Source organism: Leguminivora glycinivorella, chromosome Z, assembly GCF_023078275.1.
Source record: "Leguminivora glycinivorella isolate SPB_JAAS2020 chromosome Z, LegGlyc_1.1, whole genome shotgun sequence".
In the NCBI taxonomy this organism is placed as follows: domain Eukaryota; kingdom Metazoa; phylum Arthropoda; class Insecta; order Lepidoptera; family Tortricidae; genus Leguminivora; species Leguminivora glycinivorella.
Window position 1 is genome coordinate 46,585,318 of NC_062998.1, and position 13,791 is coordinate 46,599,108.

General features: G+C 38.3%; 1 protein-coding gene across 9 annotated transcripts in view; it reads right to left on the bottom strand.

Moving 5' to 3' along the window:
• Nucleotides 1–13,791, bottom strand: part of LOC125241253 (titin-like) — a 153,591-nt gene that overhangs the window by 90,644 nt on the left and 49,156 nt on the right. For 8 of the 9 annotated variants that reach the window (XM_048149628.1, XM_048149632.1, XM_048149631.1 and 5 more), the window contains exons 6-18: nt 9,876–10,019; nt 9,321–9,722; nt 8,699–9,097; nt 8,218–8,613; nt 7,331–8,131; nt 6,988–7,239; nt 4,376–6,879; nt 4,102–4,296; nt 1,527–2,934; nt 1,117–1,404; nt 807–1,038; nt 318–489; nt 45–231 (exon numbers count right to left, since the gene is read on the bottom strand). In XM_048149628.1, the coding sequence (XP_048005585.1) occupies nt 45–231; nt 318–489; nt 807–1,038; nt 1,117–1,404; nt 1,527–2,934; nt 4,102–4,296; nt 4,376–6,879; nt 6,988–7,239; nt 7,331–8,131; nt 8,218–8,613; nt 8,699–9,097; nt 9,321–9,722; nt 9,876–10,019 (7,380 nt within the window). The remainder of the gene's footprint in view (nt 1–44; nt 232–317; nt 490–806; nt 1,039–1,116; nt 1,405–1,526; nt 2,935–4,101; nt 4,297–4,375; nt 6,880–6,987; nt 7,240–7,330; nt 8,132–8,217; nt 8,614–8,698; nt 9,098–9,320; nt 9,723–9,875; nt 10,020–13,791) is intronic. The other variant, XM_048149626.1, reaches the window with a different exon arrangement.

Sequence of the window (13,791 nt, forward strand, 5' to 3'; positions counted from 1 at the left end):
CAAATTCGCATCTGTGTTTTTCCAACATGTGGTAATATACTCACGTCGAGGAGCGTTTTTGAGAACGCCTCTGTAGTCATCGTGTCTTGGAATAACCTTCAGTTCACTTGTTGCAACCGCTTCGCCGGCTGAGCTTCTGGCTACTACTTCAATCTTTCCTGTGTCGTACTGACGCGTCTTTGGAATATCGAAGTGATACATTCCATCATAAGTCAGCTTGTATCTTGATCCCTAATAAACATAAAGTATTATATAGGTATTGTTCACCTGTGTGTCCTGTAATTATTGTTTTAAAATTGATAATCATAAAATCTTACGTTAACGATGGTATTTCCGTTAAGAAGCCACATAACCCTCGGCTTCGGGTGTCCCGTAACACGGCAGCAGAATCGTGCCCACTCGCCTTCCTCGACGGTCACCGGGTCCGGACGACTGACGAACACTGGTGGAGAGCGTGCTTTCTCCATTTCAATCGCTTGCTCGGGAGCTCTAAAAATTTATTTATTTAAACTTTATTGCACGAATTAATAATAACGGCAAACTTAACGCTTTAACTCTACCAGTCAACCATTGGGCAAAACAGAGATGGTTTGGTTCACAAGATTATAAAGCTAGTATGAGATTATAATGAATAGATACAAGTCATTACTATTATAAAATAATTTATTAGTAAATAGGTATATTACTAAAGACTATAAAAATCAGTAGCTTTTACAAAATAACGTGACAATAAATAATACGTCTTTACTCCTAAAACTTCGAAATACAACTTAGAACAATAAAATAATGGAACAAAAAAAACTTACACTTGCCACGACGCTTCCATCTCTCTGATTTTTTCGATACTCTTCATGTGCTTTGGAAGTTGAGAGTCGTAAACGATGCCAGGCTTGCCAGCAGTCTTGATTATGGCCCGTGTCTCATCCATACCGTAGAGGTTGGTTGCCCGGCAGACGTATTCACCGCTATCTTCGGGGTACACCCACCCGAAATTCATTGCGACGTAACCAAAGTCGTAAATAGGTGTAAAGCGGTTTTCTGCAAAGAGAAATACATTAGTTACGCACAGTACTTAAATCCTTATAGTTTACTAAACTTAACATGTATTGTACTCACTATGAAGTAGCGGTTTGCCATTAAAGAACCATTCTACTTTCATATTAGGATCTCCAACAGGGGCCAATTGACATTCGAATTTCGTCGTCTCCATTTCAACTAAAGTAGTTTGGCTCTGAATCTGTGTCACAAATCGCGGAGGCTGTTTCTTATCAGCATCGTACAAGTCATCTTCAGTCAAGAATATTTCAGACGTATACTTCTTGATTGTAGCCTCCATTTGAGTTAAGGCTTCAGATTTCTTCATTCCTCGAGGTACTTGGTTCTGTAGAATGATATCTGGTAGCTCTGAAATATAAATACCGTAATGAAATATCATATTAAGTAGGTACTAAATATTTACCACCATATCCTGTTATGCCATTAGTTTCTATTGTTATAGATTTTTTAATACATATTTGTACACTTACGTTTGCACGACACTGTGCCCTTTGTGAAGTCTTCGCCGAAATCATTAACAGCTCTGCACATATACTCTCCAGAGTCTTCAGCATAAACATATAAAATGTCAAGCGATACAAATCCCATGTCGTATACAGTGCGGTATCTATGGCCACTGGGTAACAGTTTACCGTTGCGATACCATTCAATCCTGAGTTTCGGATCTTCTTTGGGCTCTACACGGCATTCAAATCTTACGCCTTCAGATTCTTCCACTGTATGACTTTGGATCTGAGTAATGAATTTAGGTGGAGAGCTGACGACCGGCTCGTCTTTAGGAACATCGCTAACGCGACCTTTTTCGAGCTCTTTAATTTTCTCGCCACTCATGCCTTGTGGTAACTGAGACTCTAAGACAATATCGCGTTTGGCGCTGCATGTAATCCTTGCTGTAGTGGTGGCAGAGCCCCACTTATTAGTGGCACGACATGTATATTCACCAGCATCACGTGCGTAGATATAATCGATATCTAAAGCAATAAAACCAAAATCATTCAGCATGTGTACGCGGGACCCAGTTGCAAATGGCCTGCCGTTGTGGAACCAGTCGATTCTCATTGTCGGGTCCCCTACAGGTTCTACGCGGCAGTCGAAGTGGATGGGTCCACCTTCAGGAACATCCACGTTGTCCTTAATTTCTACAGTGAATCTCGGTGGGTTAGGTTTTTCATCTTCGGACATAATTTCCTCGCGCTTGTGCAAAGTTTCTTCAAGCCTTTGAATACTCTCAGTGCCTGATTTGAAGTGAGATGGTAGTTGAGGTTCAAGAACAATGCCTTGCCTGCCCTTGACTTGTAGTTTACATGAGACGGTTGCCTCACCGTGTCGGTTTGTAGCCTTACAAGTGTATAAACCAGCATCTCTCTGATAAACTCCGCCAACTTCCAAGATGACGAAACCAAAGTCGTTGATGGTCTTTACTCTAGAGCCAGTCAATAATGGTTTTCCGTTGTGGAACCATTCCACTCTCATGCTAGAATCATTAATTGGTACCAAGCGACATTCAAAGTGAGCTGATGAATTCTCCGTCAGAATGAGATCGGAAGGCGTGGTTATGAATTCTGGTGGGTTTCCACTCTCTACTTCGGGTGACATCGAATCTACTGTGCCAGTGTAACCTTCGAGTACTGCTATTTTATCAATAGTGCCTTCCATACCCTTGGGCAATTGCGATTCGAGAATTATATTGCGTTTGCCTTGCACCTTCATAGTGGCCGTGGTTACTGCTTCGCCATAGTTGTTGTAAGCTCGGCATAAATATTCACCAGAGTCTTCTGGATAAGTGGGCGAGATTTCTAGGATTACAAATCCGAAATCACAGAACGTCCTGAACCTCGAACCAGCCTTTAGTGATTTACCGTTCCAGTACCATTCGACCTAGTAAAAATGTAAAAATGTTAATAAAATACATGAGTTGTGGTTTGTCATATCAAGAGGCTCCTTATACACATTGCCACAACCATTTAATTATACACGTGTTCTCTGTAGGACAAATTTCTTAACCGATCGGCGATCTCGAATTAGCGATCATAAATTGCCAATTGTCGCAAATTACTTAGCTTAGCACTATTAGTATACTGTCTGGTGTTAAGGGTGCTTTCGAGAAAAACGTCAAAATAATGTAAAATTGATAGTTTTAGTCGGTGAAATACTACACTTTCCGTTATTTAATAGATATATTTAATTCAAGTTTCAATTAGAGCATCTTATTATCTTGATACTTATCAGACTGGATTTTAGAAAACTAACTCATTAAATTAATTATGATTTTTTCTCTGATACACGTTTAGAAAAACCCGTGTATAGTGCTGGATTAGTCGATCTTATTTGTAAAATTTGGACAATTTGGAATTCTGAAACTGGTAAATTTATAATACGTATATCCTGTACTACAAACTCCTCAGACTACATTTTTATTATAAGGTTTTTAAAAAGAGTAAACAAGGCTAAGACGAATTCAATTTTTTTCAGAAATTACCTAAAATTATGTGACAATTTCTTTGAAAATGTACATCACATCGGAGTTATTTTCGTACAAAATTAATCTGCAACGTTTACTACTTAAAATTGCTCTTATGCCTTAGTGATTATAAGTTTCTATTATATATTTTTGGCAATTTTTTGAAAACGAGCCTTCCCCGTCACAATTATTGCCACTTCTGGACATTTTCTCATATTTTGTTAGACCAAGTAGAAAAAGTCCTATAATATGTTATATATTTGTAAACTACTCGGAAAGCTCTTTAATATGATACCACACACGGTATGATTAAGCGCTCGGTTGCGATTTCACTATTTTTCACATGAAAGCCCTCTTAAGTATTTTTATTTTCATGTAAGTAGTTTTTGTATATATGTAAATATATATATGTTCTCTGCAGGATGAATTTCTTAAGCGATCGACGATCTCGTATTAGCGATCAGAAATTGGCGCAAATTACTTAGCACTATAGTATTTTTATTTTCATGTTTATTAAGCTTTTTACAAGGTTTACGTTTCGCAACGATACTAGTTTTAATTATTACGGGGTTCCTAATACTTACTTTAAGGTTGGGATCATCAGTAGGTGTGAGACGAGCTTCAAAGTGAGCATTTTCTCCTTCTCGCAGGTTTTCGATATTAGACAGAGGTACAGTAAATACAGGAGCCTTTCCTCTTTCCTCCTGAATATCGGTATCTTTCCTTCGTATCATCGAATCTTCCAATGTTTGTAACTTTTCCAAGCCACCTTCCATGCCCTAGAATATAATACATAAACATGAGACAAAGGTAAGTAAATTTTTAAATAAGAAATAAGTAACTTAATAAATGACTTACCCGCGGGAGTTGCGAGTCCAAGATCAAGTTCTCTTTTGATGTGCATTTGAGCGTAGCCTTGGTTGAATCACGGCCCAATTTATTGGTCGCAACACACTCGTACACACCAGAATTTTCTTCGTAGCAATATAATATATCCAATATAACGATGCCAAAGTCATGGAATGTTCTATACCTATGTCCATGAGGTAGTTTCTTGCCGTTATAAAACCATTCAACCTTAAGGTCTGGGTCATCAACAGGTATCAATCTCGCTTCAAAGTGAGCACTCTGGCCTTCTACCAGTTTAGTTACGTCCTGGATTTGAGTGAGGAACTTCGGCGGCTCAGCAGACGGAGTGGCTGGCGCTTGTTGCTGTGCGCCATGCAAATTCTCCAACTCCCTGATTTTTGCTAGCGAATCTGGTTGCAAACTCTCCAAGTATACTCCGCTTCGACTGTAGCAACTTATTGTCGCTTTGGTGAAGTCCTCTCCATATTTGTTGTAAGCTCGACATACGTATTCTCCAGCATCGTGATTCTGCGTGTACGCTATATCCATCACAACAAAACCGAAATCAGAAACTGTCTTTATCCTTGTAGAATGACGCAAAAGTTGACCATTGTGATACCATTCAATCTTCATGTCGGGATCATCAACAGGTACTACCGTACATTCGAAGTGAGCCGATTGCCCGTCTTTCAAGCCCTCGACATTTTGAATGTGTGTAGTGAATCTAGGCTTTTGTCCCTTGCTCTTATCTACGCATTCTAGTTTGACACTGATTTCAGCTTGTCCCCACTTGTTAGTAGCACGGCAAGAGTATGTGCCAGAGTCAGTAGTTTTGGTGCCTAAAATTTCAAGGACACACATACCAAAGGCGTATACAGTTCTAATACGGTGACTCGCTTCAATTGTTTTTCCATTGTAGAACCATTCGATCACCATTGTTTGGTCACCAGTCGGTATCAGTGATGCTTCATAATGAGCGATCTGTCCCTCGCTAATATCTACTATGTCTTGGAATACCGTTGTGAATTCAGGAGCCCTTCCAGTATCGTCATCAGGCTTCTGACCGGGCTCTCTTCGAAGAGAATCTTCAAGGTTTTGAATCTTTTCAAGTCCTTCAGTTCCCTTTGGATGTTGGGTTCCTTCAATGAGGTTAGCCTTGCTGGTACAGAAAACGGTTGATGAGGTAAATGCTTCTCCTTTCTTATTGAAAGCCTTACATGTGTAAATACCACTGTCTCTTTCATATACATCAATTAAGTCAAGTGTCACAAATCCAAAATCACTAGTTAGTTTGAACCGCGATGCCTGTTGTAATGCTTTACCGTTGAAATACCATTCAATTTTCAGATTAGGATCATTCTTCGGTTCCACTTGACCCTCGAGGTGAAGAGATTGACCCTCGACTAATTGATGCTCAGGCGCCACGGGGACGACCCATTCAGGCTTAGGATAGTCTGCGTCAGGTACGGAAGATCGTCTACCTTTTGCTTGTCGGGCTTCTTCGGCCTGCTCGACTGCTTCCAAACCAGATTTTCCCTGGGGATGTTGTGTATCAAGGTAAATATGTTTATCTCCAGTACACCTCAAAGAACCAGATGTAGTGGCTGAACCCTTGCTATTGGTAGCCTTGCAAGTGTAGATTCCAGAATCTTCTTCGTACGTGTGGGTAACATCTAATGACACATAACTAAAGTCATGTGTTGCCTTATACCGAGTACCTGAAGGAAGTGGTTGATTGTTGAAGAACCATTCAATTTTCAGTGTAGGGTCTCTAGATGGCTCAACATTGCATTCGAAGTGAATGTTATCACCTTCTTTGCAAACGATATTATTCAGATGCGAGATAAACACTGGGATCTCGTAAGTTGGCTCAGGCGATTCTGGTTTGGCAGCTTTAGGTTGCTCCAAAGCTCCAATTCTATCCAGAGATTCAGGATGAAGAGATTCTCCAAGAAGCCAATGACGGTCTTCAATTTTAATAGATGAAGTAGAAACAGCTTCTCCCATTAGATTTGTTGCTTTGCATGTATAAATACCTGAATCGTCGATTCTAATACCATTAATAGACAGTGTCACTAGGCCAAAGTCAAATGTGCTCTTGATTCTCGAACCTGTTGTTAAAGACATTCCATTTTTAAACCATTCTATTCTTAAGTTTGGATCAGTGCGTGGCTCGACCTGGGCTTCGAGGTACACATGTTGGCCTTCAACGAGTTTGTCATAACTCTTTAAGTGAGTAGTGAAAATCGGCGCTTGTTGAACACCAGAATCAATAAACATCTCAGGAACCTTATTCATTGCAGCTTCTTTAAGTTGAATTTGTTCCCAAGATTCTGGACGCATTGCTTGGTCAACAATAGTAGACTTAGTCTTAACTTTTAAAGATGTCGAAGATACTGTGCTACCAGCTCTATTAATAGCCTTGCACATGTATAACCCAGCGTCAGCCGCAACAACGGAATTGATGTCCAAAGTTACAAAACCAAAATCATGCGTTGTTCGGAATCTTGATCCTGCAAAAAATAAATAAATGTAATGTACATAACTATTGTAGATAGATCGAAGCTAACTATTTATTTGAATATTCTTAAAAAAGGTGATTTCTAAAACATGCCACGTACCCATTTTAAGTTCTACGCCATTAATGTACCACTCAAACCGAAGGCTAGGGTCACCTACTGGTACCACACGCGCTTCATAGTGGGCATGCTGTCCTTCCCACAATTCCGAAGGCCCTGTGAGAACTTGAGTAAAGATGGGCTTTTCAAACTCTCTCTCTGGCTCATCAGGTCTTCTCTGCGTAGGCTCTTCAAGGCGTTGAATCTTCTTCATTCCTTCAGGGTGTTGAGTATCCATTTGAATGGCTGCCTTAGCTGAAGATATAAATAGTAACATGTTATGAAACCTGTAAAACTTGCATACATTTATACCGAAATATACGAGTATATTGTGTTATAGACTTACTCTTAATTTTCATGGCAGCAGTTGTAACTGCCTCTCCTAATAGATTCGAGGCTCTGCACATGTAGACGCCCTCGTCTTCATCACGCACATGAGTAATGGTCATTGATACGTAACCAAAATCGTGGGTCTTAGTAATCCTAGAGCTATCTTCGATGAGCTTCTCGTTTCTGAACCATTCCACCTTAAGAGTCGGATCCCCGACTGGTATAAGGCGGCAGTCAAAGTGTGCTGTTTGTCCTTCTTGTATGTTATCAATGTTCTGAAGTGGCTGAGTAAATACGGGTCTTTGCCTTGTGACCGGTTCTGGAATTTCAGGCCGCTTAAACGGCTCCACAGATTCTAGTTCCCGGATCTTTTCCAGACCCTCGGGACGTTGTGATTCCATTATAATACTGCCTTTTGCGGTTACTGTCATGGATATGGCGGACGTGCACTGCCCAAGAGCGTTAATTGCTTTTACAGAATATTCACCCGCATCTTCTGGCACACAGTGCTGGATATCCAACGACACATAACCAAAATCAAAAGTGATATGGAACCGTGAGGCAGATTGCAGGGCTTTACCATTGTGGTAAAATTCAATACGCAAGTTCGGATCGTGAATAGGCTCAACCTGACATTCGAAATGCGCAGTCTGTCCTTCATATACATGAGTTGTTCCTCGAAGCTCAGTGACGAACCTAGGTGTACTGATCGTAGGCTCTTCGATTTCCATCCTAGTGTGATGACCTTGTGCTTCCAATTGTCTGATCTTCTCGAGGCCATTAGGATGTTGGGTGTCCAGGATGATACTTCTATGACCTGAAACGATTATATTTTTAAGTAACATACTAAAAGGAGTACAAAGTTATTATCAGGCATATAAACGCATACATATATAATCATACCTGCAACCTTCATAGTACAAGTGTTAACCGCTTCACCCAGCTTGTTGGTAGCTTTGCACATGTAAGTGCCTGAGTCTTCAGAATAAGTATAAAGAATATCTAAAGCGACATAACCAAAGTCATGTGTCGTTCTATATCTGTGACCAGCTCTGATCTTTTTACCGTTAAGGAACCACTCGATTTCCAAATCGGGGTCGTTAATTGGCTCTACTCTGCATTCAAAGTGAGCCCTATCTCCTTCTTTCAAATTTTCAAGACTAGTTAGAGCCGTAAGGAACACCGGTCGCTGACCAGGTTTTTCCTCTTCAACTGCTTTCGGTCTCTCAAACCGTTCAAGTTCTTGTATTTTTTTCAACCTTTGCTCATCCAAAGTATCGAGGTAAAGACCAGCTTTAGCTAGAAAGAAGAAAGTTAAGTAAGCAGTGTACAGAATAAAGCTTAAGTGAGAAGAACGATCATTATTAAACCATATGTTACTTACCATCAACTTTTACCGAGCTCGTAGTAACTGCTTCACCGACGGCATTTGTAGCCTTGCACATATAAGTGCCGGTGTCTTCGGAATAAGCATATAGAACATCCAGTGCGACATAACCAAAGTCGTACGTAGTCTTGAATCTGTGGCCCTGTGCGACCGGCCTGCCATTGCAATACCATTCTACACGCATGGTTGGATCGTTAACTGGTGTAAGTGTTGCTTCCAGGTGGACTGGGTGGCCTTCAGCCACATGAGTATTTTTGAGTGGTTTGCCAAACTGAGGCTTCTCCGCCACGAAACTCTCATCGCGGACGATGCGCTTGTTTCTGCTCTCGTCTTCGAGATATTGGATCTTCTCCAGTGCGCTTTCGTGTTGTGTATCTCTGATAATAGATTCCTTAGCTGCAAGTGAATGGTAGCAGAGATTTAATAATATACATTTTGTTCATTAAAATTAAAGACGATAGAAACTGACATCACCAATGAAAGTATTTATATGAGTGTGCGTTTACTTATTTAACAACATAAGTATAGTACAAGCTTTTCTTAGTTTCGGGCTAGATTGGCGTGTGTATCTTTATAAAAAGTGATTTAAGGACTTATGTTACATTGAATAGGTACTTACATTGAACGTTTAACTTGATTGAAGAAGTAGCCTGGCCTAAGTTATTGATGACCTTGCATGTGTATTCGCCAGAATCTTCACCGTATACTTGAAGGATGTCAAGAGCTGCGAAACCAAAATCATACGAAGTACGATAACGATGACCACTTTGAAGAACCTTGCCATTGAAGTACCATTCTACGCGCATATTAGGATCTGGGTATGGCTCGATCCTACACTCATAATGTGCGCTTTGGCCCTCTACTAGCTTTGAAGGTCCATTCAGTTGAGTAACGAATCTAGGCGCCTGGTTGATAGCAATATCAACTTCCTCTCTACGCTGGTAACGAGTCGCGCCTTCCAGTTGTTGAATCTTTTCTAAGGCGCTTTCGTGCTGTGACTCAAATTGGAGTGATGCTTTGGCTGTAAAAATAATTATAATTAAATGATAAATTGTTAACCTACAAGTGCTTTCAATTTAAACTGTTTCTAGGAACTGAGATTTTGTTCTACAATCTACATGCTACAATACACTTAGGTTAGGTACTACTTGAAGTCAAACAAGACACTACTTACATTGTACGAAGAGAGTCGAGGATGTGACAGCCTCACCCTGCTCATTTATAGCCCGGCAAGTGTAAGTACCAGAGTCCTCTGGGTTGACGTATTTCATATTTAGAGCGACGTACCCGAAGTCATGCATTGTCGTCAAGCGATTAGCTATAAAAAAAAGGAGTTTATGAGTAGGGTGAATTAGCCGGTTGTCGGCCAGTTTAGCAAAACTACGCATTCAAATGAATTTTCTGTACAACATATTCGACAAAATTTTGTCATTGTATGATTTTTAGGCAAAGAATTTAATACAGTTTCCTTTTGGTATAAAAAATTATGACTAACTAACTTAGTTTTCTTTATATAGCTCCGAATATGAAAAAGTAGCAATTTAGCCGGTTGTCGACCACTTCTTTTGGTTCTCGGCCGCTTGTTTAGTTAGTTGTCGGCCACTGTTATTAGGGTTTTAAAATGAATCTTATGTCAGAACTAACAGGATTTATTTTGGAATAAAACAAGTAATAGTCAATGTCACAATGTATTTTTAGTAATATTTTACATTTAATGAGGTTTATAATGGTCCGTAACGTCCATTTGACACGCTGAATTTGCTGGCAACTATATATATATATATATATATATATATTTATATTAAGGTCTAGTTACCCTTCGGGTTGAAAGGTCAGATGGCAGTCGCTTTTGTAAAGCTCCCATGAGCCGTGGCAAATGCCGGGATAACGCAAGGACGATGATATATATATATATTAATAAACAAATATGTATATACATAGAAAACATCCATGACATATCATAATAATAAATGACCTTACCGGGATTCGAACCCAGGACCGTGGCTCAACAGGCAGGGTCACTACGCGCTAGGCCAGACTGGTACTAAATTAAATTAAATAAATTAATGTAAATACGAGAAAAGAAACTAACAACAACAACAAACACAACACAATTTAACTAAATTTGCTAAAGTAAAAATATTATATGCAGGTAGGTACATAATGATGATGTATTAGGCCGTTTTCACATTATCCGATCCGATATCGGATGTAGGAAGGATGAAAAATGTAAGATTTATACGCTTCCAGGTCTTCATTTATGTATTTGTGTGTGTGTGGATTGAGTGAGCACCTTCCGAAAATAAAAAAAAATATGCTGATCATTTAGTAAAAGTTCTAAAACAATTGTAAAACGAATCTCTGAATTTGTAAAAAGATAAATCAAAAGATACAGCCATTAACATGTGCTCACTCAGTTCTCACAAACTACCAACGAAAACAGTGAATATATTCATTTAACATATAATATTTATATACTAACATTTAGTAAAAAATAGGCCAACCTACCTCTATAAATATTAGATCACCTAGTGACGTATTAAATTTTTTACAAATAGTTTCTTATGCTCACTCAATCCACACACTTTTGAAAAGCCGAATTTTGATGAAAAACATAAGATTTAGACCGCTATTATATGTGTATAGTTTAGTAAAAGTGAAATGGGAATTTGTAAAATACAAAACAAACCACTAACGTGTCAGGTTTTTTTATAATAAATTTTTGTAAGTGCTCACTCAGTCCACACGTTTTGAGAAAGTTAAAAATGTAAATATCTTACGATTTGTAGCACCTAAGACACTCGAAAGTACTTCAACATTTAGTAAAAAATTTTACTAAATATCCACCATCTAATATTTTATATTCGTTGTCTGGTTTTAAAGATATTCAGACATAACTTTTCTCATACAAATGTATCAAGTAGGGTGACCACACTATGTCGGCTCCTGATTTTCCCCACCTTCCCATTGTCATATTGAGATTGGGAAGTTTCGTTCAATTTTGATAATAGTTCACCGGATTTGTAAGTGGGAGCGAGAAAAGAATAACTATTTCTCGCTCCCACTTACAAATCCGGTACGCTCATCTGTTAGCGCGATTAGATTACCAGGTTCTGGTTTCTTACTAGTGAAGTATTATATTCTTTGTTTCTTACCAATTATCATTCATGTCCTTTTTAATGCATGCATGTCGATATGGTTATTATCCTGACGTCGATAAAAATTACACAATACACATCATCACTAGGCCAAGAACATAACCTAAAAACAGTTTGCAGATGGATAATTAATATGGTATTAGTTTAATATTATCAAAATTGAACGAACGAAACTCCCCAATCTTAATATGACAATGGGAAGGTGGGGAAAATCAGGAGCCGACATAGTGTAGTCACCCTACTTGATACATTTGTATGAGAAAAGTTATGTCTGAATATCTTTAAAACCAGACAACGAATATAAAATATTAGATGGTGGATATTTAGTAAACATTTTTACTAAATGTTGAAGTACTTTCGAGTGTCTTAGGTGCTACAAATCGTAAGATATTTACATTTTTAACTTTCTCAAAACGTGTGGACTGAGTGAGCACTTACAAAAATTTATTATAAAAAAACCTGACACGTTAGTGGTTCGTTTTGTATTTTACAAATTCCCATTTCACTTTTACTAAACTATACACATATAATAGCGGTCTAAATCTTATGTTTTTCATCAAAATTCGGCTTTTCAAAAGTGTGTGGATTGAGTGAGCATAAGAAACTATTTGTAAAAAATTTAATACGTCACTAGGTGATCTAATATTTATAGAGGTAGGTTGGCCTATTTTTTACTAAATGTTAGTATATAAATATTATATGTTAAATGAATATATTCACTGTTTTCGTTGGTAGTTTGTGAGAACTGAGTGAGCACATGTTAATGGCTGTATCTTTTGATTTATCTTTTTACAAATTCAGAGATTCGTTTTACAATTGTTTTAGAACTTTTACTAAATGATCAGCATATTTTTTTTTATTTTCGGAAGGTGCTCACTCAATCCACACACACACATGTATTTAATAGATCATTATTACTAAAAAACGATATAAAACGCAAAGATTGCGGATTTAATGCCGATGGCACTCTCCTACAACAGTTTTTGTCCGAGGCACCATGGAACTGCCGATATCGGCAGGACGCTTCCGACCATTTTTGGCATGCCGGACCCCCCGCCAGTTGTCGGCCGATAATATTTGTTTGTGTGCGTATATAATATAGGTATACGTTTGTAGTAGTGTGCGTGACAAAAATGGCGTCTATTAAACAGCTGTTAATGATCGAAATTCAAATTAGTTGACAATTTCCATTGAAAAAAAAAGGTTGTAATGCATCGGTCCGAATTGCGGATACTAGTTTTTTCATCTTTTAGTAGATATAGTTGAATAGCAAAAGACATGAGAGCCTGCGACGTTTCAGTTGACGACACGTCCGATCGTGCGAAGTGGAAGGAAAGGACAGGAAAAGCAGACCCCAAAATCAGATGGGAATAATAATGCTGAGGAGAGAGAGAGAGAGAGTAGATATAGTTGAATGTAAAATTATTTATTTTGCCTGAAACTCTGAGTATTTTTTATGCTCGTTATTTTAATTTTACAATATAATATTTGGAGTATATAGTGCTTATAATTATTAAATATCAAACATTTTTTAAATATTTTTTGATACAAAATCATGCTTCATTGATTTGGAACAATGCGTTTTATCGGACCTACATCCGACACTATCGGAAGCTTTTATCGGATGTAGGATGTCGGTCCGACATCCGATATCGGATCGGATAATGTGAAAACGGCCTTAGACTGTATAAAATCTGGTGTAATCCTTAAAAAAATACCTGTAGCAAAAATGTATAGTATAATAATTACCTAAGAACAAGTTGTGTTGCTATTGGATATTATTGTATTTATTAATAAATAAATGCATTTTTTTTTAAATAATCCTTACAAACAACGCAATTAATTGACCCCCAAAGACAAATTATTTTGAATCTGGGTCGAGAATATATTGCAGGGCCGACAACTAAATTAAAATTATTTGTTTCTCGGCCG